The 25957-nt window shown below is 36.2% G+C and overlaps 1 protein-coding gene across 8 annotated transcripts in view; it reads right to left on the minus strand.

The window, feature by feature from the left end:
* Window positions 1-25957, minus strand: part of ANAPC10 (anaphase promoting complex subunit 10) — a 35587-nt gene that overhangs the window by 5171 nt on the left and 4459 nt on the right. For 2 of the 8 annotated variants that reach the window (XM_061991966.1, XM_061991965.1), the window contains 3 exons: window positions 23876-23992; window positions 23175-23265; window positions 22320-22440 (listed from right to left, as the gene is read on the minus strand). In XM_061991966.1, coding sequence (XP_061847950.1) covers window positions 22320-22440; window positions 23175-23265; window positions 23876-23990 — 327 coding nt within the window. In that variant the 5' untranslated portion in view covers window positions 23991-23992. Of the gene's footprint in view, window positions 1-5367; window positions 5387-11917; window positions 12061-19450; window positions 19565-20046; window positions 20134-22319; window positions 22441-23174; window positions 23266-23875; window positions 23993-25957 lie in introns of those variants that run through there. The other 6 variants (XR_009818379.1, XR_009818380.1, XM_061991970.1 and 3 more) reach the window with 6 other exon arrangements.

Raw genomic sequence — 25957 nt, forward strand, 5'->3', positions numbered from 1 at the left:
TGTTTTAAATTCTGTGGTGTTTTGAAAGTGGCATGTAACTCAAACTTCTGCTTCTGCTATACTTGTAGATCTAACCCAATTTGTTTGCTATACATACAGTAGGCTAACATCCTTGAAACAATACATGATTTTTGTTGCCCTATGAAGACATCTTTTGTTAAGATATAGAAAGGAAAAAAAAAAAAGCCCTGAAATTAGTTTCATATTGAGGGTCAGTACAAACACATACCAGAATGTATGCTAGATAAGGGCTCTCAGGTTTCAGGAGAATAAAGTATTCTGTGCACATATAAGAAAAAGCAGCCTGTCCTCTTTCTCAGAGTAAAAAAAAAAAAAAAGAAAAAAATCCCGTTCTACACACATGTACTGACAGAAAGATGATAATTACTCCTGCCATCACAGCTTCAGCATGATACAACATGATTCTCAGATGTTGGTACCTCATCACATTTTCATTTAACAATCTGTACTACTAGATTCAAATGGCACCACATATTTCTCATGGCTGCCTCCAAAACAGGCTGCAAAACCAAACAGTACTTGATTTTGCTCCTTATACTTTTCTCATAAAACTGTTAAAGCTGCTTTTTATTTTAGTGACTTGGCTACCTTTAATTAAAAGTAGTGTCTAGACCTTTCCTCACAAACATAGTTTCACCTTTAAGTGCTGAAGTAGCTATTACCATACAATTATAGAAAAAAAAAAACAAAACAAAGCTTTTCAAAGCAGGTGTTCTCAATAAATAACGTAGTCTTCCAAGCAGAAGATTATAAAACTAAGTTCCAGAGGAAATAAATATAAACAGACTTTCTCTGAGTTGAGTGATCAAATACGGGAAAAGCTTTTCCCTGTTTAGCCACTGGTTTTTACAACTATCCAAATATGTTTTCACAACAACTGGCAAGGAGAAAGCAAGCTAGCTAAATTTCAAAAATTCTCTTTCTATATACCATGTCCTACGATATAGCTACCAGCATTCAGAATCAGTAGACCTCTGCATAATTCCAAGTATTGGAACTGTCAACACATGAAGTAGCAGAGCTTGGGCTTCAGCCATCACTTCACTTAGGAAGGAAGAGAACCAGTTAATGGCAGTGATGCACCAGTTCCAGCAGAAAATGAAGCATGTCCAAAAGAAACTTTGCAAGTTCCAAGTGAGTCAAAGGAGGGACACCACATTAGCAGCTTAACAAGAAACACAGAAACATGCTCAAAGGACCCACTGTGAAAAGCATACTTTGCTCTAACGAAGCAACGACCACCTAAGGAGGTGGCTCTGTGGTCTTCATCAGTCACCTCCTTAAACAGTCAAGAAATCTAACTTCAGTCCATTAGGTAAGAGAAGTTTTCCATTCTTCTAAATAGCAGTTCCTGAAGAGTCTAGAGGAGCACAGTCCACCCCTTAGGAAGATTCAGCTATGGATTTGGACAGACAGGAGACTAGTTGCAGAACAAGCTGTGTGAGGCAGTGAAACCTGCAAATACTAAGAATTCCTATCATATATAAGCTTTTTGTTCAAATGAGGTGAAAGAAATAATTTTTTGTAAGACTGGGAAGGTCAAATAGAAAAAGGTCAAAAAGATCCTTGCAAAAAAGTTTTATAGAACCTCCTTCTTCAGACTTTTTTGCTCCAGATTAGAAGAGGAAATATTAACTAATGTGCAGGGGTTAGAAAGTTTTATCTCATTAAAATAAAGGCAACTGAATACACAAGCCAAGCTAGTAAGGGTAAGTACAGTGTTGATATAGATTACCAAAATAAGTATTTGTCACAGAGTATGTACCTGAGCCTACAAGTAGCATAGAAATCAGCTAGACTAGAGACCCTGAAAATACAGTAGAGAAGTGCCCAATCAGTTCAACATCACAGGTAAACACTACAGAAAATGACAAAATATGTTAGGCCCCATTTTCATGAGTGCACTAAAATTTTACTGCATTCTGCACAGATCAGTTCTCAACATGGTTTGATGAGTTTCTCTCAGTCATTTTTATCCATATCAACAATCAAATGCATCAAGCATGCCAATTCAGTTTATACAATTAAACTGTTTGTGACAATGTACATATGTCCAGAATCATCCATAGCTTGCCTTCATTTCTGAACTCTTGAATGAAGTGGTAAGAAGTCATGCAAACATTAAATATTCTTTAGAAAATGCTCTATAAATAGACACTTCTGCTTTATTATATCCAGCTAAAGAAGCTCAGCAATATATTTACATTCTGGTAAAGGCAGACATCTAAAAAATGGAGTGAGAGCCTCCGATGGGGAAGGAATCAGGTTATCACACTATGAGGACCTCATTCTTTAAAATATGATTGGATAAGTTTTAAATACACTTGACAAGTTGTGAAAAAGCAATAGGCTGAGATGCAAAAAGATTCAAACCGCAGAAGATGTTTATTTTTAAAAACAGTATCTGCTAAATAGCATAAAACCATTAAACTGGAGGTGAATGTAATGCTTGAAATTAAGAATATAATGCTTTCACACAGGTATCAGTGAAAACTTGCAAGTAGTTTTTACAGGAGACATGCAACTGGATGGATAGAGATCTGCAGAAATCACTGATAAAATAAAAAAAAAAAACCCACACCCCAAAACAATTGACAAACCTGTCTGATCCAAAATTTATTTAAACCATGCCTCCTATTTTGCCCCCTGCTCACTGCCATTACCAACCTGAGCACCGGTATGAGTTTGTCATGGCTACTTAACAAGAACTGTGATGTAGAATTGCCAGTGGGCATCCCCTTTCAGCGTTACCTCAGGGACACAAAAATGTTTGAATCCCTGGTAAGTGATACTGTTTGGAGGAATACAAGTCCTGTGCCACCTAGTGGTCTGCTACATAAAAAGCAATCTTGATCCATTCTCTTTATGGTCTAACACCTAAATTCCTACAGCTTCTTAAAACAATGCACGTTCAATCATAGCAGCTAAACTACAACACCTCCAAGAATCATAGGTACTCAAAGAAAATAGCTACACTACAAAAATGCATTTAGTGTGGGTAACCCACAAGTCATATCCTCCTTGCATGGTGGGCCAAGGATAAGCATCTATGATGCTTAAGTAGAGATTCTTACAGCGCCTTTCCAAATTTCGTGTTTGGATTACATAAGCAGCAAAATGCACACTGGACAATGTCAGTGGTTTATATCAGACTGTCACCTTCCAGATAAAAAAAAACAGGCATATTTCTGAAGCAAGCAGATGATGTAAATGGAGCTATGATATAACCTAAATTTCTTTTAGCAAAAATGATTCACCAGCCAACTCATGAAATGGTTTAATTGATTAGTCCATTTGGACAGTCTTTAAAATGGTGTGTCCTGATTAGAATTTCCCCATACAGCAAAAAGCAAGGAACCATTTGATCTGATTCAGCTGATAGAACAATGCAGCCTCTTCCCAGATGTATTCAGACAATTTCAATACTACACTAGGAATAAACAGCATTGAAATTCAATTCATGAAATGCTAAACAGGGAAAGCTGGGTTTTGCAATATTATTGCCCTCATAGTTCTGTCTTTGAAATCTTGTTTAAGAAGAGAGGCATGGAAGAGGACAACGATTAAGTCTTAGGCATTAGAGGAAGCTCTGGTGAGTAAATATGTATGTAAAACTTACTGTCATATGTGAGAAAATGGTGTACCACCACACATGCTATGCATAAGAACCTTATGATGTTTCATGACTCACAGGAAAAACAGCTGTTTTGAAAGCATCACATGATAAAAAATCATAACGCTGCAAAAGGGTCAAGGCTGTGTTGAACCATCCACATAAACAACTCCTGAAGTCACTTTGGTCGAGTCCCACAGGCTGGGACACAGGGATGGTCTGGACACTTGTGGAGGGGTCCCTGTCCGTGGTGCTTAAGGAACCACCACCCCACACACCACACTCGCCTACTGCCTCTGCCCACAGCACTAGCCAGCAACACTTGTGCTGTCAGGTACATGCAGCCTGAGACACAAACACCCTGCCAAACACACAGTTCTTGTGGATTTGTCAGCCAAAACTGTCTTAATTGTGAAAATATTGTCTGCTTCATTCTGAGTGGCAGAAACAGGAAAAAAAAGTAGACAACAATCTGAATACTTCATCCTCTTGAATCTGTCTGAAAACAACTCTTTGCTCTAAATAAATACACATATCTCTGCAGAAACCATCAGAAATTTGTCACAAATTTCTTGCTAGGAAGTCTCTCTGGAAATAAAAACTGTTTTCACATTTGTTGTGCCATATATAATTTTTTAAAATATATATATTCTGTGAGAGATCTGCAGGCAGATCAAAATTTATTATGAAGGCATATGTCTCAAGATGCACATAATGTTTCAGAGAATGACAAAAGTGTTAAATAGGCTTGGAAAGTTTTCTCCAAGGTCCCACATCTCTAAAATCTTATTTTTTTTATTGAGTAAGGTCATTTGTACTTTTACATAAGAGAGGTTATGCATGAGAGGTGCCTAACAAATCTCATTAGAAGGCGATTGCCTCTAATAGGCAGCTGTCCTATCCACTGGAATTTAAGAAAAATACAAAAAGCTTTCTCCCTATCACTTTGGAAAGCAGAGTGATCTAATCAGCAAATACAGCCTGACAACACAGTCTAGCATAGAGTTTCATATGCATGTGTATGGAAATAAGGCCTAAATCTCCAAAACAAGTCTTCAGCCCACAGCAGAAAGTCATCCAAGTTTAGTTTGCTTTCCTCTAAGACAGATTCCATCTTAACAGGAACTTGTTGCTCCAGAAGAAATACTGTTGCCAACTAAAATCAGTCATAACAGCTGTGAAATTTTGGAACTTTCTGCTTCAGTTTGCCTACTGCTGGTACCTAAGTTGTTTAAAGTCTAGGTTGCAGACATACTGGATCTACATCTGGACAGTCTGGTCTTAAAAATGAATGAAAAGCTATGGCTTGCTGCAAGTCTTTAAACTTTCCAAAATTCAAACAGTCTGAAAGAGGGATGAGGGATTTAAATTTGGGGGTTAAAAAAAGAAAAAAACCCAAAAACTCACAAACCCAAGATACTATCCACAAAGATACTGTCCAGTGAAAATTACCAGTAGCTCAGAGTATTATAGATGCCGATAGGAGAAAGAAAACACCACATTTTTTTAAAAAAGACAAAAAAATTACTAAAAAATATTTAGCTAGACACTGCACATTTAGAAAGAAGTGCAAATGTCAGTGAAATCAAACATTTTGTACCTTTTGGACAGCCCTTCAAAACATAAAAGTTCATCTCTTTGCAATGTTTTCCCATTGCAAGGAGGAGGCTCCACATAGCCAAGGCAACAGCAAGTATCCTAAGCAGGAGTCTGGCAGATGATAACCAACTGATACAAGTCAGCTTTGCTATGCTGTTTGATGATACAAAATAGAAACAGAAAATTCATGTGTTTAAAGGATCAACTGTTGTAAAAAAAAAAAAAAAAAGAACAAACAATGGTATAAACATGACAAATATGAGTTATTAAACTGTTTCTTCTAAAACCCTTCCAGTAACTTACCTGATCACAAGATGAGGGGGGGAAAAAAAAAAAAAACCCAAATACAGGCCAACTGTATTACAAAAGAAAATAGTGTCAAACAACAACAAAACAAAACACCCAACAATTTCCTAAATTAATTTAACAAAAGATGACATCAAGGTACCTTAACATGGCCTTAACTCAAATAGAATTAAGGTATCAGAAACCAGGAGCTAAAACAGCAAAAAGGAACAGGTCCTATCAATTTTTCCAAACCAGAACTGCTGGGTACAAGTAGAAACAACACAAATCAACTGTATGTATGCACTGCACAAATTTACTGCTAACAGAAGTTCAATGACTGAAAACACTACTGGAAAATAACAAACCTTACAAAGGTGCAAACTGTTGCAAATGAATTAAAACTGTGCTTTTAATGTCTGCAGTTCCCATTTGTTCTAAGGTATATAATGGAATTATGTTTGTGTGAAAGAGAAAAAAAAAAAATCAGCTCATAATTTACATTCACATATCCAGGAAATATGTCTAGACAAGGCTACAGTTAAATTATACATAGAAAGTATTTGAAAAAAAATCAGATATGCAATGAATATTAAAGATTTAAGTGTCTGAAAACCAGTCATGCTGAGTTAATCCTGTATCAAATCATCCTGAATAACTCGATAATCTAGTGATTACACTTCATGCCTTGCACTTTGCATCCCTGAGAATGCTGGAATGTTTCATAAAAATTAATGTGGGAAATGAACAGATATAGGAAAACTGGAATATCACAAGATTTTTTTTTAAAAGTCAACAGTAACAGCCCGTTGCTAGCTCTCAAGCACCCTTTATATGTAAGGGGAAGAAAGTACATTTAAAACAAAAGAAAAATATTCCCCTCACTGAAAAGGGTTCTTATTGTACATTGAGGAAAACTAGATTTCTGATTTTTTACCAGAAGACAGGTCCACAAAATTGCATGGCTCTAACATTTCATCTGTTACACGAAACAGCAGTTCCTGAATTGCTAGGAAAAGACTGCAGTAAGTTCAGTCTGAGTGCTACCAAATAAAAAAAATCCTATTTGCTCTTTAGCAGCAAGAGGACAAGTTGTTGCTTTGTAAGACACAAAACCACTGGGGTTAAAGTAAAAGCATTTTTCCTGCTTCCACAAGAATGACCTGTCTCTGAGAATGAAGACAATGAAAGAGAGTTGCCTTTCCTAAAACCAGAGTTCAAAGACCCTAAACCTATGTAAATAGCTCCCAAATCCCGCAGAAGTATAATACACAAACAAGTAAAATACTTCCACATCTGGATAAGGACTCTGTGGATGCACATACTCAGTAAAGGCAAGTGAGGCAAATCCTGATAAACTGTAATATTACTCAAGTTCGTTCTAGCATGTCAGATTTCAATAAGCAAAAGCAAAGTAACATTTCACAGGATCCAGAGTAGACGTAATGCTCCACTCAAGGAATATTTACTCATTGGAAACAAATGCAGGAGACTGTTGTGAAAACTGTTTGTGTAAATTTAAAATGCAATGTCTCATCTGAGAAAGATCTCAAATTCATAAACATGTCTCACTGGAGATATATTTTCATAAGAATGAACTTTAAAAGAGATGAAATAGGAGTGTATCCATCAGAGGTTCAGCTGGGTAGTTTTTCATGAGCCAGAATACACTTTCATAAATTTGCAAAGCTGGAATCAGGACTGTTGCCCAATGGAAGCATTTAATTTTACATCTACACACAATTTCTTTTTGTTTAATGGAGTGGGACAAATGCAGGAGAGTTTTATATTTTGTTTGTGCTTTCTTACAAATTACGTGTGTCCAGAAAAATGCAAGGCTATATTTCATTGTTTAATGTGGAGGTCAGTCTCGACTCTGCTCCTTTCAATCTGGATGAATTTCACTTCTTGACTTCTTTCTAGGAGTCAAAGATTCATCAAGTTATCATTCACTCCAAAAATGTACGGTTCAGGAAGATATTCAGATGGAGCTATACAGTGCTGGGCTAAAGACTACTCTACCGCAAGTCTGCTATAAACATCAGTCTGGAATAGTCTTAATGCTACATTTATTAGACACAAGAATATCAGCTCTTCAGCATAAACTGTATGAGAATCAAAAATAAAATTACATCATTATGTTCCTAAAGAATGAGGGGGCAATGAGAAAAACAAAACACAAGGAGGACATAATTGAAAACTTGTTTACCAATAGGCCTACCAAGTCCTAAATGCAGAGCTTCTGTTGGATATCATCATACTGCTTAGAGATGTGAAGTCAGTAACAGCTGATGGAACCAGATTACAAATGTATGTACCTTACTGTATAACTTAAAGTCCTGTGGGTACACATGCGCATCTGCTTAATTTAATTATCTTCTGTAACTAAATCTTTTTCTCACCATGACAAACAGTTTAAATAAAAAGAAGAAACACTAATAATTCCACAGTAGAAGTTCTTACCCCAGAGGTGTTGGATTTACTCAAAGCCAATTTATGAAATCCTCTCAATTAAAATAGTGGCTGTCATAATCACAAGAGAGACCTGTTCAGATGGAAGTCTGCTTGAAAACTTTACTTGATTACTAAATCAATTCCCTCATACAGAACTGCAACTCTTTCTGTGACAATGAAGAAACAAAATATGATTTAACCTTTTTAAATTATCCTAAATAACATCATCTTGCTAAGAAGTAATAAATTAATCTCAACATACGAGAAACAAATTAGGATTTTCTGCATTTGTTAGTAGTAGTTATCAAAAACAAATCTTCATACACAGTTGAATTTAGCCTCTGACAAATATGGGATGAGGAATAAAAAAAAGAGCATAATACATATTAGAGGGTAGACTCTCCTGGTTCACTCAAAGATTGTGACTAAGAAAAGTGTTCATTAAAAGCCTCAATAAAAACTGTTACTTGTTAACATTCCTCTAACATGAGACACAAAACACTCTAGAATTCATTCTGAAATAAAAGAGCGTGTGATAAACCTAGTCTAGGAATTAGATGAAGAAGGCTAGAGAGCAGAGGCCCTCAAGCCAGACACACATGCTACATTACTACTCTCATTCCATCCTCTCGTGTGTTCCTGCAGAAAATGGGAAAATCCTGTGAAGTTTTTCCGATTGAAACGCATGAGTTCCGTTATGATAGACAGAGAACAGCCCTCAAATAAGTCATACTTCAGACATATAGAAACATTTTCATGTACTAATTGAGATAAGGAATAGGATAAAACTACATTCCATTTCCACTCACCCTCTAAAAACTTAGAAAAGAACAGGAAGCAAGCACTGTCTACTAGCATTCTCAAAGCTCCCAGCAGACATGTCATCCCTGACCAAAACAACATTTCAGCAAAGCAAAGGAGCAAAACCTAATTCTAGAACAGCCATGATAGCTCCAAAGCAACTGAATCTCTTGCTCAATAACTCAGTTTTTCTTCTACATATTTATCATTTGCTGGGTAGCATTTTCTTCTGAATCTTGAGCATTGTTTTTACTTATCACGTTAACAGCATTCCTTTCTATAACGACACACTGAACTCTCTCCGTTTTCCACTAAAACATTAAGGTTCAGTAATTAAATGAAAACCCAAAAGGATGACTGTAATGATAAAACCCTTTCATCTACCTATAGGAAACACATTTGTTCATCTATTTTACCTGAAAAAAAAAGTCTGCCTTTTCATTTTGAGAAATTCAGAATAATATATCCTTACTACTGTTTCTGCAAGCTAACACTACTTGTAAATTTATGGAAATTTTTGGTTGGTTGTTTTGGTGCTGAACTGACAAAACATGGCATATTCTGAGCATTTTATGGATTTATTTTGAGGTTTTGTTTTAGATTTTCTTCAAATCTTACTTAATAGCAGCACTTGATAACTTTGCCACAAAGGAATACCCACTACAAATAGTTCAAATAATTGAACTTGCTTATGCAAATACAGATACTTACAACATGGAAGCCATGTAGTGGCCAGAAAATAATAAGTGGTGAAACAATTGGCTCCTAATTTCTTCTACATTAGGGCCACTTTTTGCCACCACTCCCTTACTAAGCTGTTGAAGAACAGTAGTTAAGAGGGTTACAGGATGTTCCCAGCTGCTGTTCCCTGCAAGTTAAGCGAAACAGAAAATATGGTGGTCAGCAAGAGACTTAGTTCTTTGGTATCCCAGAAAGTTCCCATTACTTTTATCCCTGATTTTCTTACGCTTAACCTCAATTAAATGTTAACTGCTGGCTCTCCTCTTTGAGAATTTGAATATTGTGTTAGCAGCAGCACCCAGAAACAAATCGAAGAATCAATCTTTGATTTGACCTTTCTGCACATATTTAGCTCTCTCACTGCAATTAACTAGTACTTTCTCTATGGATTACTTTCTACAAATAAGTCTGTGAAGATAAATCAGGGAAATCAAAGCTTATTATTTATAATTCACTGAATTTATCCTCTCAATCCTGATCCACAGTTTATGGGGGGTGGGGGGGGGGAAGCTCAAATGCCACTGCAAGGTATTTCCAACTGGCCAACAACATCTCCATAAAGAGAAAAGCAGAACTGAGCGAGCAATGTCTTCCTATCATCTTTGACACAAATCAACTCAGTTTTTAACTGTTCAGGAAAATGTTGGCATTCAGTGTTGGACTCCCACAATGTTCTTTTACATATGGGATCTAAAGTCATAGGAGTTAGCTTTGGATTTACCCAATCTGTGGGAACTTCAAGGATGAGAAAGAGCATGGCTTTACAATGGGGAAAGTGGTATGGTGGTATGTAGTACGGCTGTGGTATGGGGGAAGAAAAAGAAGAGTGGATAGGTAAACAGCTCTCTAATAATTTCCATGTAGTATGCAGTGTCTTTTAAAGAAATATCATTTCACTTTCAAATACAAGTCTGCAGATATCAGAAAGCATTTCTCTGAGACTTCCTTCCTAGCGTGACTCTCCCAAGAGATTAAAGAATGGTCCTTGTTCCAGACTTTAAATGGTGCCTACTTTCTTGCCCTGCTAAATAACCGGTCAAGTCAAGCGTCCATCCTCCTAAATACTCATCATTCTCTCCTGCACTTCCCCAAAAAGCATCAAAAAAATACAGCAGGCAATCAAAGAAACCAAAGATTTTAAGCTTTCCTTAGCTTAAACCTTGAAGACTTATGTGACCAGAAGTCTCTTCAATCATCCAAGAAAAAAACCTGAGAGTCAACAGAAAAATTTCCCCTTGAGGACAAACACAATTAAAATTGTTACCAGAAGCTTACCTCAAATCTTTGTAAGCAAGGAAACCTTAGTAGACGCATGATGTTGTTACAGCAATTAACATTGTATGGAAATTCAGAGTGCAGGCTCTTGTCAATGATATAAAAACCCTAATTCAGTCAAAACAACCTGTTGACCTAAACTCTGCGATGGATTGTAAGCATTTTTATTTACAAGAAATTATTAAAAACTGCAATATAAACCCTAAGTAATTTGCTATTTAACACAGAAGACGACATCTAGGTGGAAATACATTATCCTTAATAAAAAAAGAAAAAAAAAGAAATTAAGATAACTGATAACCTATACTTAAGAACTTGCCTATTACCCTATTGATAACAATAAAAAAGGAGTCATACACTTTTGCAAATACTTAAGGATAATGACACACACATATATAGTTCTGTGGCCATAAGACAGGATCTTAACCACAGTTGAAAGAGGCAGGAACCAAAGAACCAAACCACCCTACAAGTGAAGTCAGTCTGTAATATATTTTTAGATAACCAAAAGTGTAATTCTATGCTAGCAAGCATACACTGACATCATTTGCCACTGGCAATTACGCTAGTAGAAGGACTTGAGTAGTTTTTATACAGTCAGATAAACAGATAACTATCTTGAGTATCAAGGTAAATTATCACACTTTACCTGGCTTGAACTTTATTATCTGGTTTAAAATCATTTCCTTTTCTCTTAACTTTTATGAATCTAGCAAACGACCAGGAACTGTAATCACTTGTCCCACCATTAAACAGTAGGCCTACCAGGGTCTCTAACAATATGCCCAAGCACAGAGAGATTAAAAACAAATTAGAAAAAGAGATGTCACTACACGCTACAGTTTGCAAGTGAGTATTATATGTGTTTTGTAAACTACAGTTAAAATAAATTCTGATCAACTTCAATTCTGATCCGACCAAGCACCATGAAGATATTTAAAGGAACCTACATGCTCAAACCCAGTATAAGCTGTATTGCTGGATGCACTTGGACTGTTTTAAAATATCAACTAGACATCACTTGACATTAGAGGGAGAGGGGGCAGGAGGAGGGAGTAGAAAGAAAAGAAGAAATATTGAAGTAGGGAAATTGAGTTGCTTCTGTCACCTCCCCCTCCAGCCACCCACCTTATTCCTCACCCTCACGTAAAGTCTTCAAGCAGAATATTTCAATGAAGGGACAAGCTGTGAGCTCTTTCTTGATATGTTTTTTATGTTGTCAAAACCAAATCTCTGCTTGCTTCTCTTACTTCTGAAGCATTAATGATTATCTGCAAGAAGCATAGAAGTATCTAGTGAGCCTACATTGGTAAACTACAAGCTTTGAAGAATCATTGACTATCAAATGTCCCAGTGCACTCTCCAAACACATAACCTTTATTCCAACAGGAACTTTCAGTAGAAAATGATGTGTGAACAGTAGACAGTGATGTTCACGCAAGTATACTGCATACAACCCAGCAGGCGATGTTTCTGGGTTTTTTGGATTATGCCCTGGAGGTGCTGGCACAATGGAATTTCAATACCATAATTGCTTATTTCTCTGTGTGCCAGCCTCTGAAATAACAGGTAGAAAGAAAAAAAAAAATACACATAAAGCAAACATTCTCTTTTTTAAATTACAGGAATCGCAAAATAAAGTGTTTTGAATTCTCTAGTTCAAACGATGTAATTTATAACCATGACACAAACAGAGAAGAAGCACAAAAGAAGGGAAAATACAGAAATAACATAACGTTCCCAAGGTTCAGTTTACAAGGACCTCACACAAAGTTTTTTTTTCTTGCAACTCTTACTAGAAACAGTATTATTTGCTAAAAATGCAGTAGCTGCCAAAAGCTATGATCCATCTAAAGCAAACATGTTTAAGATGGAAATAGAGTGTTAATGCTGAAGAAAGACAGAATTGAGTATACAAGTTTTCTTTTCAAAGTGTTGAAGCAACTGCAGTACAGCATTAAGTTTGCTTTTCATCTTTCTGAGCAAAAAATGATTGCATTTGCAGATAAGCACCTAAATTAGAGAGAAGTACATAAAGACAATAACAAAAGTAATCAAATTTCAAACTTTCTAATTAAACCTCTTTTTCCTGCAGAAGGTTATTGGGAATTCAACACTAGCCTTGGTTCACATGATAGAACAATGGGAAAATTTTCCGAATGGTTGAACGCTAACCCTGACAAGTGTGGAGAGCCAACTACAATACATTATATGGTAGCATAACCTGCCACCCACGTTGCTGAGAGAACAGCTTTCAAACACATGCACCGAGCTGTAAAACCACAAAATCCCTTATTACACATTGTCCTTTAGTTAAGGTGAAATACACTATCCTCCCTCCCCTTTTACAAACCTCCATACTTTTTTTTTAAGCTTTCATCTCTGAAGTTTATTTAGGAGCTAACTAAACTATTTTTCAGACTTTTTTTTTTTTCAAATGTCATTTTTCCTGTTTTGTTTTCTAACCAAAATAAAACCATGTTTTTACAGTAGACAGTGAAGCCTGTTATGTCTTCCACTGTTGCTTTTTTTATTAATACTGCTTCCACCTGTGTGACATTATACAACATTTTAAAAGGAAATGTCTCATATATGACTAATTCATTTGTAAAGACATATTTCTGGAGTGATTTTTTTTTTCCCTTTTTTAATCAGATACATGACTCATCACTGGTAAATTAAAAAAAAATTGTTTCATCATGCTTTCAATTGGAAGACCAGACATTCTGCTATTTACAGAGATTCCTCTCCATTGTCACGCAATTTGAACATATTCAAAAAGATAAACTGCCACAGTATGTGTGGTTATAGACACTGGCATTCAAGTAAGTCAACCACTGCTGTAGAACGACAAATGTACTCCACCCTCATTACACCATGCTGTGGTTATCAAACATTTTTGCCTTTTCTGAAACGGGTAGGTTATAATAAAAAAGCAGACCAAATTATGTTATAATAAACACTATAATAAAAAAAGCAGAAAAAGGGGCAAAACAAACAATACATGGGCACCCAAGATATGGTAAAAGTGGTAAAAATTGTTAGAAAACATAACTCTTGAATATGGGATGTGAACTACTTAATAATTTTAGGAATGCATACAACTTCATGCTACAAAAAAAAAAAAAAAACAGTCCCTGAAAAATGTTGGTGTATAAAGCTTAGTTAATGATTCTCCCCTCCAATCCCCCACCACCGCAAGTCTGTTGCTTGAATCACTGCATTCCAAGATAGTTAGAGGATATACACAGTTTCTTCAGGGGTTTTCAGTTGCAACTTTGCTGGCAATGAGAATTTTATTTGCAAGTGTTTCTATTCTACTGACAAGGTCAATTAGTCCAACGAACTATTGGTTGTTCTGTCTGATAGCTCAGTGTATTTATTCAAGCAAGCACTTTTACAACCCACAATTGAATGCAGACAGTTACCCTTGTAAACACGACTGTCCACAGGGATTTTCACTACATTTTGGGCATGTAAAAGAAAAACATGCTTTTCTTCCCTCAGCTAAATAGCACATAAGTTTGATTGCAACTTGAGTTTCAGGGAGTGAAGGGCAGTGAGGCTACTGTTTTAAATATATGATATATTGTACATAATTCCTGGGAGCTAAAGAACACAGATATTTACTTGGTCTCTCTAGGAGCACAAAAAAATTGATAATTCTATCAAAGAGAGACAGATCAGCATCTCTGCTCTATCCAGGCATTAAAAAGACACGGTTTAGAAGAAACAAAGAGATGCTATATGTAGCACTAAGGGTTAAGGGTACAAAAAAATGCTTTCACAAAAGCCAGAAGCATGAGGGGGGGAAGGGAAATCTGCTGCAGAAGTTAGTAGAGTTGGAAAAAAAAAAAACCAAACCACTATTCTAGGGCTATTCTACAGCTCTAGCTAGAATTTTTTTTAGGTCAGCAACACGACAATGACATTGGGAAAAGTGTGTGAAGAGGAAAAAGTGATCGACCCCAGCCTCACAGAACGTTTACTAAATGCATACATGAACTCCTTTGACCCTTCATAGAAAATCTTCTTGCCAAGAAGAGATTCTTCATTTTTCTAATTAGAAGTTGTCAAGAGGCTAGTTTATTAGCACGTTGCTCTTCATTATTTGAGTATTACCCAAACAAATCCTTCAGGGATATAAAGCAGATAAATTATCATGGAGAACCGGTAATCTTTCATGGCTATTTATATCCAAAATGGCAGAATACAGACACTGCAAAAATTTAAAAGCCCATGAAAACCATCTGGAAAATCTATAATACAGGAGACAGTCACAGATATAATCAATAAGGAAATATGGGTTCCATAAAGAATTTACAACATGGTACCAATAAGCACCACAGTTACAAGTTTCAGCCCGTCAGGTGTAAAATGGACACAATCCAGTGTAGACTCTGATTTGGGATACCGGTTTAATAGCATAGATAATCTGCACAAGACTACAAAAAAGTTGCTTATTCATCCCACAAGATAACCAATATTACTACCAATCTACAACAGTTAACTTCCTACATGCTTAAAAAAAGTGGTAGAGAATATCGCAGAACCTTAAGGGTTGGAAGTGGCCTCAAAAGATCACCTAGTACAATCCCCCTGGCAGAGCAGCACCTTCTAGAGTAGGTCACACAGGAACTTGTCCAAGTAGGTTTTGAATGTCTCCAGAGATGGAGACTCCACAAACCATCTGAGCAGCCTGTTCCAGTGCTCTGTCACCCTCAAAGTGAAGAAATTTTTCCTTGTGCTTCTTTGGATGCTCATCTAAATCTGCAGTTGGTTTCCTATACTATTTTATATTTGCTGTAAGGCCACAACTTTAACCCTATTTTTCTTAAAAATATTAATAGAAAAAGTTCAAGTACTTATCCCTCTCACACACCGAGCACTATCTGCAACCTGCTCCTGTCCACCACAGAGAAGACTGGCATTTGTTTGCAGTACTTTAATTGCAATATCCTACTGGGATTTTGCATTAATGACATGAAAAATTCCCCATCATATTAGAGAATAGTTTCCCAGCATCAATAACACACTTTAAAAAAAAAAAAATCTGAAGTTTTAAGACATCCAAACCAGAAAGATTTTTATGGAAGTGAAATATGTAATGAACAAGCTTTTCAAGAAATCTCTTCAAACCCACCTAACTAAAATTTCATGCACAGAAAAGAGATTAAATCAGATAACCAAACACTCACTACAAAACAGATATAATATAGCACAACATAACTGATTAGCATCAAACTGATAAGTTCTCGCCTTTTCTCATTGGCAGCGGAGAGGGCAGCTTTTTCACTTTTACACAAAAATCATAGGTGTTTTCCAATTCCTTTTCAATGGTGAAACTAAGATCAAATAATGAAGAAAAAGGTTTTAATTCCAGGCAAAGTTTTCACATACATGTAAAACTTTGTGCTTCAATCAGTTCCTAGACTCTATATACTTGAGTTCCCTGGAGGAAAGTTCTGTACTTCATCAAGTTCCTGGCTTACACAGAGCTGTTGCCACTTTCACATCAATTTTTCTCTGCTTTAGAAGGTCAAGTCAGACTGACTATTAAAAGTACAGGGCCCCTTTAATGTCCCACATCCTCCAGAGGCAAAAAGAGGCTCCTTCATATACTTGGTTTTGAACGTTGGGATACAAAGCAAGAAAATGTATCTCTCTAGGTGCCACAGCATAAAACCGATGTTTAGTTGTCTTTATTTTTTTTCCCCCCTCTAAGATCCAGCAGAAGAGATGTTTATTTCCTCTTAAAATACCATTTAAGAGCAAGATAAGATAAAAATGCTTAACAATTTTATGATGTGAGGACCAAAATAATCCTCTGTTCTTCAGAACTCTTCGAGATGTGATGTAGAACTCACTGCTTGTACACAGATACCTCACATGCACAGAAGTCTATTTCAATAATGGCATTTCTCGTTATTGCCCAGGAAGCTCTGTTCCAATGTATCACCATTCCAGGGTATAAAAAGCGGGGAAGTTGCAATCTTGTTCAGAATTTCCATGGTTTGAAGCATGTACTAGTTGATTTCCATAAGGACAGGAATGATGAGTAGGTCATTTCACCTACAGTAATTATGACATTAGTAGGGAATCGTGCTGTTACGTCATTAAATGAGCCTTCTTTTTTTCTAAAGAAGGGTTTGTCCCCATTGGTGACTCAAAATATCCTCCCCAATGGAAGGCGGAAGTATGGAGCACAAACTGCATCAGATGGAAATAACCATGCTTCCTAAACTTGACTTGTACCCTTGAGATCAATCACAAGGCTTCATAGCTAACCAGTACTGCTTTGCAGACTTCCAGTACTGGTAAATTTTAGATGTAAGGAACAGGTAGTGGCTTGCTAAATCCATACTCAAAACTACCTTAACAGTAAGATAGCAATCAAAATGAGCAAGCTGCTGTGATGATCTCATCTGCAGAGCATCCTAGAGACAAAGGCTACAGTTTGAAAATCTGTAAACTGAAGTTTACTCCCTTTTTTCTTAGCATCAAGTGTGGTTTACAGAAATCAGACTAAATGTTTTTAATTGACATTCTGAACTCAAGGAATAATTAGAGATCAGAAATGCATCTTATATAGAAGAAAAAACGCAGAGCAATGGTTTCAAACCAAAGTACTTGAAGTCTTGTCAGGAAACTAAATAAAACAGTAAAAACTCAGTACTCTTATCTTCAGAAGAAAGCAGTTTAAAATGCACCTTAGGAGATGTTTGATCAGAGACTCAGATACGGTACCTTTTATCGATTTCCCGACTTGCAACAGTTCTATGACAAGTTAGCATCTCCTTGCTCCTCAGTATCTGACTTTACTCCACATACAGAAAATATGCCAAGCTTGCTAGCTGTTGAATTTCAGAAACTCTCTAGGGTAGTCCAGCCTCTTCATTACTATCACTTCACACTATAAAGAGATTACAACAGGGTCCAACTTCCTAAACTACCTCTGGGAAATGCCCCCGAGTTTGGACATTCCTGTGGTTGCTAACTCCTTGCTCTAGCCCAGAACCTCTTGGAGACAGTGAAGAAGTGGCCCTGTCCGTGGTGCTTGGTTACGATACCACATCACCGTGGGGGGCTTTGGCGAGTGTCTTCTCCTAAGTAAGGGGAATCTGTTGCTGCCCAATGACAGAGCACTGCTCATCTATAAAGGTTGTTAACCAAAGCTGTTACCCTGTTCCAGTAGCATCACCTTGGACTGAATGGCTTCTGAAAGAAGCAAAGAACGAACATCGTGCTTACCTAGATTACATAAAGTCATGATGCTATCTGTTTCATTTGCCCTATGGCATAAAGAGAGCACATTCACAGTCAGAAGCTCCCAGTCTCCCCCTTCAGTGGAGTATTTCACTTCCTTTTTAGCCCGAATTACTACCCTTAAGTGATTTGAAAAGCAAAGCAATGTACCAGTAATTGATCAGCACTACCCCAAACCTTGCCAGTTTCTCTGAACAACACAAACAACCAAATGAAAAGCACACCTTATTCCAAATAAAAAAATCATAGGAAAGTCCAAAAACTGCTGGATGAACTAACTCTTACTGGAATAGGAAGGAAGTTATACCTGCCTAGTTGCACCTTGCCTAGTTACAACCAAGACATGTACACTACATTCTGTTGTTAAGTCCTCTACAGGGCACAGCAGAATAAAAGACTGTCTCTTTCAGGAGAAATTCTGCCTCTTAAAGCAACTTTAATTTTGGAATTAAAGACCAGTGACTTCTCAGATGGGAACTAATGTAGGAATTGAGTAGCTATTTTCAGAAATCTAACACATACCTTCCCGGAGGGTCTTTTATATCCAAAGATGTAGAACTGGCTAATACAAGAGTTTACAGGTTTCTTGCTTTCCTGTGTGAAATCCCTGCATTACAGACTGACAGCAGAAGCTGCTGAAACTACTAAGTGAATATAATCTGAAATCCTGCCCACACTTAGCATCTCAACACTTAATCTTTTCATGGCAAGATGAACTGATGATGACCTAAATGTCTTGGAGGTACAAACGCAACAAGCAAGTGAGCGTTATTTGAAGAGACCAGATATCTTTTGCAGCCAAGATTTCACTCTTATCCTTTGTGGTGGGTTACTTTCATATAATGAGAAAGTTTAATAACTGAAATAACACAATGAAGACTCTGGATGCTGTTCCAAAAATGCCTCTGTAAGACTGTCTTGTCTATCCACACTGTTTCGCCGTTATGTGGGAGAACTCCAAGATTGGAAATGAAAAAATATTTGCTCTCCAAGCTTGACAGCTGTGATAAAAGGACACCTAAGTCACAGGAGAAGGTTTATTGAACATATCTTAACTGTAGTCCCTGCAGCTGAACAAAAGAATAATAGTGCCAGATTGCAACGGCTGTTCTCATTCATAGCACAGGGTACAAATGACTTATTTCAGAAGGTAAAAATCCTTTTATTCGGAAAACGATTTCATCTTAGGTTCCAGAAAGGACATACCTACATGCTAGATCACAAACTAAAGCTAATCTTATGTGAGTGATAAAACCTAGCCTAATAGTACATTGCATTGTTCTGGAAATTAGACCATTTGGAAGAAAACACATGGAGGCATCACAGGACTTTTGTTAGACCCTATGAGCTGGGCGAGTACCCATGGAAAATATAAAATTATTTAGTTGGATTTTCCATTCAGTTAATCAGTCTTGAAGCCAATGGAATCATTGTACAATTAAGCAGATTTCTCCAAAGAGCTCACAACAGTTCACACTGCTTTAATAACTGGCCTATGTGTCAGAGAAGCTGAAAAAAAGAAAATTTCGGGACTGAAGTTTAAGCAGCACATTCTGACTATCAAGAAACTTAGGAGACATTAAAATCTATAGCAATATTTAACATGGTGGAGACTAAGTTAGTCACTATTATTTTACAACACTGAAGTATTGAGTCTCATTAGTACACAGTTTGAACACATTTCATCTCAGTTTTTAAGTTTAAAAAGTATATGAGTATGTGGTATGTGTAAGAATTACTGCTCTCATGCAACATATTGCAGTCATATGAAAATATTATAAAAATATATTAGTAACTACGTTCATTTACAGGTGCTTTTAACTAAATACATAATGTATATCAAGTAAAAAGCTAAAAATATATTGCCTGAGAAACTGCAAAGTACTAATACGCTTATATTTCATTGTTTCTATAGATCTTTAATAACACGGGAACTGGAGCTGTTTAGTCTAGTGAAGAGGAGACTGAGGGCGAATCTTATTAATACTTACAAATATCTAAACGGTGGGTGTCAGGAGGTTGGGACATCCTTTTTTTCTATTGTATCCAGCAACAGGACAAAGGGTAATGGGATGAAGCTGGAACACAAAAAGTTCCATTTAAATATAAGAAAAAACTATCTTACTGTGAGGGTGATGGAGCAGTGGCACAGGCTGCCCAGGGAGGGTGTGGAGTCTCCTTCCTTGGAGGTCTTCAAGACCCGTCTAGACATTTTCCTATGTGACCTGATCTAGGTGAACCTGCTTCTGCAGGGGGGTTGGACTAGATGATCTCTAAAGGTCCCTTCCAACCCTACCATTCTGTGATTCTATGACATATGCTATCAAAAGTGGAACTTTACTAGCGTATAAGAAATTTATTGCAGTCATATGTATAATGCTGTACTAAACTTTATATTCAAAGGAGAATCGTTTAGTTGTTGGAAGAATAGTCTTCGAACCAAAAAGCAAACTGTTAACTTTACCTAATAATTAAGGACAACGCTGACATCTAGTGGACACTCGGAAAACAGCCCCCAAGCCTAACAAGGCAAAGACCACGCTGCCACTACCGTCACACAACGTGTAACTCCCAAAACTGCTACCCTGCAATTAAGACTAAAAGATAAAATTTGCAGCTGATGAAAGTCTATTTAATGTGATGATTCATTTATTTCACAAGAACGTGTCTTTTTTTTTTTTTTTAAAAAAAAAGAGCCAAGATCCTTACATTTTTAACATTCAGGATAAAAGTATAGGTCAAAGCTTGAGAAAAGTCATAAATCATTGAAAGGACACAGATATATCATGCCAACATAACAGAGGCATGCATGTTTACTACACTTTCTATTTCCACTGCATCTACAACCTTCTACCAATAAACTGCTCTTCTTGAGGCCTCAAACACTAAAAGACAACGTAAAAATTCAAAACACTATTTAGTGCCTCCCATTTCTCATCATTCCTATTCTTCCATTACTGTCATACCTGTCATACAAAGGAGGCAAGTTAAGTGTTCCCAGTGTATCAGACAGTAGCTGCTAAGTTCCAGAGAGAGCAATCAAGCATGAGGCTACCATAATCCAAAAACCAGCAAAGGTACACAGCTTGTGAGTAACATGATTAGTTCACAAGGTAGACTTTCACAAAGATCATGGACTATTTTAAACCTGCCTTTCCATTTACCACAAAGCTAGCACAACTAAGCACTTAAAGCAACTCAGACCTGATCTCGGTTTTTGTAAACAAACTTTCTGGCTAGAAGTGTCACCATTAAAAAGTAGTGGGTTTGACTGTTACAGTAAATAAAAACATTAACAAATCACTCCAAATCTACGTTTCATTTGAAGTCTTAAGCATCAAATGTCATACGGACAGAAACAGAAATTGGATTTTGCACCATATTGCTTAAACCAAAAATACTACATTGCTTCAAAAATTTCTACATCTCAGCAACTGTACAGTATAAAAAAGCATTGCGGAAGACTAGAAATGATGCTTAAAAGTTATAACCTCATTTATGAGCCCATCTGATTGTCATTTATATTAGCCTTCCAATTTATATCGGTATCTTGCTTGCTTTGGATAAGATTTTGGAAAAGTCAGTGTTGCAATTCCACTAGCTCTCAGCAGCAGCACGGGTTAGAGTCAGCTATTAGCTTACGTAACATATTCTCCTGTATGTGAAAATTCCCTAACCTGTAGGATCCAAAGAAACCTTTGCATAATTGATGACCAGGCCTTATATTGCAGGGTCTCAAAATAGGTTTTGATTCAGATGCTACTACTTAATAGGAGTACATGCTGCTTCCAAAAATAAAATCTAGACTCCAAAAATATTTATGCACCACACAGCCATAACTAAAATCTGTAGTTCTAAATCCTGATTACTAATGAGACTCAATAGCTGAGCAACCCATATATAAAAGGCATCAGTTAAGTTTAAAAATACAAGTTTTTAAGAACTAAGGGTCTGCAGATATTTTAAGTGAGATTAAATGTTAACCAATTCTAAACAGCTCTGTTCTGGAAAACCCCACTCTTTATCCCGTTACAGGATCTATATATCAAGTCTGTTACAATCACATTGGTAATGAAGCCTGATAAAAACCAGAAAAACAGTCTAGTAAATATACCAGATAGAAATTAAAGGTAAACATCAAAATAAACACAGTCATTCTCCCTCTGCTGGCACAATGCTATCTTCCAAAACCAGTTTCATTATATCAGATGTCCTAATAAGAGAGGACTATGTTAAGACAGAAAGCAAAGTATCATTGACCTACCCGGATTTCCTGGAGATTATGAAAATTATTTCCTACTCTGACAGATATTTTGCTCGGAGTGTAACTTTCATCAGATTTGTAGTCTGCATAAATACATAACGTCTTCACTGTTGTTTTTCTTCTGCAAGAAGCGACAAAAGCTATGTAAGCATCAAAGAAAAATATTCAAGATGAGTTTGTAATAACTAAGGATTTAAATTATTCTAAAACTTAATACAAGTCTGTCTACCCATTTATAAGAATTCTGCTATTAAAGCAACTAGGCATTTTTCCATATTAAGTTGTGCACTGAGTTGATTTTCACTGTTATCCTTTGTCAAGCTTCAGAAGCACCAGTATACTAAAAATACCAAGATGGCAACAAGCACTTGTATGTGATGATGCATATGTTTAGCTTATCAAATATTGGCTCTATTACTATAGCAAAGAGTTCTCCAGAAAATAAATTTAAAAGATGACAAGTATCTAAGAGCCTGGTTAAAGAAAAAGGCTGAAAGCACCCTACACAGAACAGGAATAGGTTTCTCAAACAATATTAGGACTACTTTAAAAACAATCATCTATCCTTCAAATTATACTCAAAGACAGAAAGTCAGCACAGAACTGTTACCTTAGGTAGACAAACATGAAACTGTTAACAATTATACAACATTAAACATTGCTCTTTGTTTCATTTAGTGACCACAACACTCAAAAATCTCATTTTTTTATAAATGCTAACTGGCTTCTTACCAGTTGGGTAAAACGATTAATCCAGGAATAGCCCTGGCATGTCCAAAATTCCCATCTTGGTGAACAGTAATCAATACAAAGTTATACAAAACACCTTAACCCACATAAGCCCCTTTTTAATACCTAAATTGAATGTTCACCAAATGAGGCTGTGATCCATCTGACTGCCAGTAAGTTTCTAGATTATCATCTCGTAACTGATCCACTCCAAATCCTTAAAAAAAAAAAAGAAAATGTGACAGTCTTGAATATATCATTTCTGTGATGCAGACATCACAGATGTAACTTTTCTTCATCTGTTACAAAATAATGTATCCTAAGTTATAATATGAAAGAAAATATTTCTAGGTATCCAAGTTGTGCCCATGCTTTTGTGACCCAAAACTGTAACAGGGGAATCTGTACAAAGCTCTGTACCTAAGTGTCTTTACATTCTTGTCTTCTATTGAAGTCTGGGAGGTTGAAACCCTTCAACATATCCTGGAACTTCAAATGGTTAAGCAACAACTCACACTAATTGCAGAAACAATACTTAATGGTTAGGCCTTTCTACCTATTCTATAATCTAACTGCTGAACTACAGGAAAATCACTATTAGAGACCATTCATTTATTATAAAATTTTCACTTTTATGTTTCACTGTTATATTGCATCAAATACAGACTAGGCCAAAATTATTTGTAGTGGCTATTCACATAGCTTACACTACAGCACTTTCACTGCTGCACTCTGTATGTATGCCTTCTTATCAAAACATGAAGTGGTATATATTCTAAGAAAATAAATATATATTCATCTTTTTGCATTATTTGTTGCAATTTTACCTGGCTTACAGGATGAAAGAGACCAAACTGCTTGCGAGCCTATTTCTCTAACAGTACCAGTCCTCTCTAACTGCTTTGGGTCAGCACCAGGTGGTGTCTTGTTTGGGGTAGTCATTTCTAGTAAAAGAAAATAATTGAGTTAGTTAATACATTTTTAGCTTGATGGGAAAATTAAAGGGTTGTGTCTGTTCACATAGACACTTAATTATTTGGCTTCAGCTTACACAAGTTTACAAAACATGGGGTTTATATATATACACATATGTATTTGTAAGTTTGTATATTTATACAGGTAAATTGTGTCCTTAAAATTTCAATACACACATGGAACATTCATAAGAAATTTTACTTGTGTAATTCTAATTCATAAACACAGACTTAGTCAGAGTTTCGGTATTTTTTACGGTTTAGTTTGTTTTTTAAGAAATTAAACCAGACTCTATTGATTTAAAGGCTGGCAATACAACTTAGTTTCCCCCTCCCATATGTTTTCTTAATCTGCAACTTCAGAAGGTAGAGCAAGCCTGTCCTCCTGGAGATACTTCTCCTTAAAAACATAAAATGAGAGTTTAAACAAATCATATTGTGTCTAGTTTGGTAGCAACTGGTTATTGCCAACTTCATATGTGATCCGCTTCCTTAACTTCACAACTTTACCTGGAATCATTAACCTGTGACTTGCACCACTCAATCACATTCAATCTCATCACCTAGACTACTGTCATATATACTACAATAGAATTAGATTGTGTTCCATATAGTACAGAGCACCTTGACATTTCCAGAAAGTAGCTTAAAAGACTTCTTTAAGGAAAAAAAAAGAAAGAAATCCAAAGAACAGAAGTTCCATACAAGGAATTACATTAAGGCTTAAAATTAAACATAAAACACTGAAAAGTCAGGGCATTAGAATTGACTTCTAATCCTTTGCCTACCCACATGACATCACATTAAGCTTCACTGACCTCGGAATAAAGTCCAGTATCCCACCTAGACAGCAAATGAGGTACTGCACTAAGACAGTATCTACATGATCCAGACTTGGCTTACTACAGCAGTGACAGGAGGTAGAGACAAGATTTTCTATGTAAGAATAATTCCAAAGCTAAAAACTGTCAGACACCAGAAATCTGGATTCGTGGTATACATCACTGTCCATGTCAAACATTTTCTATTGGCCCTCAAGTAACTTCTAATTTATTTTTTTTTCATTTTACAAACATATACTCAAGACATACTTTCAGAGTTTTTCTACTGAAAAACAGGTAATCCATTTAGATACTCCTGTAAGAAGAAACTCCACATAAATCTTCCCTAGTCACTGTATTTAAGTATTGCATTATCTGTTTTTAAATTTGTTTTATCAACTATTTATCATAGATTCTTTTAGACGCAGCTGTTCCCTATTGAATTGGCTACACCATAAACCTGTGTATCAGTAGAAGAGATTGTAGACTAGAACAGAAAAGAAATAACTTACTCTAGTTGCCACTTTATACAACTTCAAATTTACTCATAGCACCTTGAGTAGAACACATTGTCACAACGAATCTACAAAGAATTGAAAAGTGTCTTGGAAAAAGTTACAAAGCACTTAGTTCCCTGCTGCCTGAAAAATAGAACACGTTTCACAATAACATAATAGTTTGAGTGGTGGAAATCACTTTCAAAAATCATCTCGTCCAATCCTCATCCTACATCAAAATTCAAGTTATGTTATAAGCATCAGGGAGACTGTTTTCCTAGATTTGTGAATTTTAAAGCTCAAATCACCTACTAGAACAAGTGCTATTTTGTTACTTTTGTGACATTGAACCAATAGAGAGGCTGAGGTGCACTCATTTTCATTCTCAGATTTATATGGAAACCAATAATGCTGTTCTTCCCACTTCTAAAAATATAGATAGAAAATTCAACACCAAAAAGCAAAGTCAAATTATTCATTTGATACAAAACACCTCTTGAATATAATCGGCATCAAGTTTTCACACTTCTTTATTACTTTGACTTGAAGAGAAAATTAATAAAATACTCCAAATCTGAGAGCCATATCTTCATTTCTAGAAATATCTATTGTCAGAC

The sequence above is a fragment of the Colius striatus genome, chromosome 3 (assembly GCF_028858725.1).
Source record: "Colius striatus isolate bColStr4 chromosome 3, bColStr4.1.hap1, whole genome shotgun sequence".
NCBI lineage: Eukaryota > Metazoa > Chordata > Aves > Coliiformes > Coliidae > Colius > Colius striatus.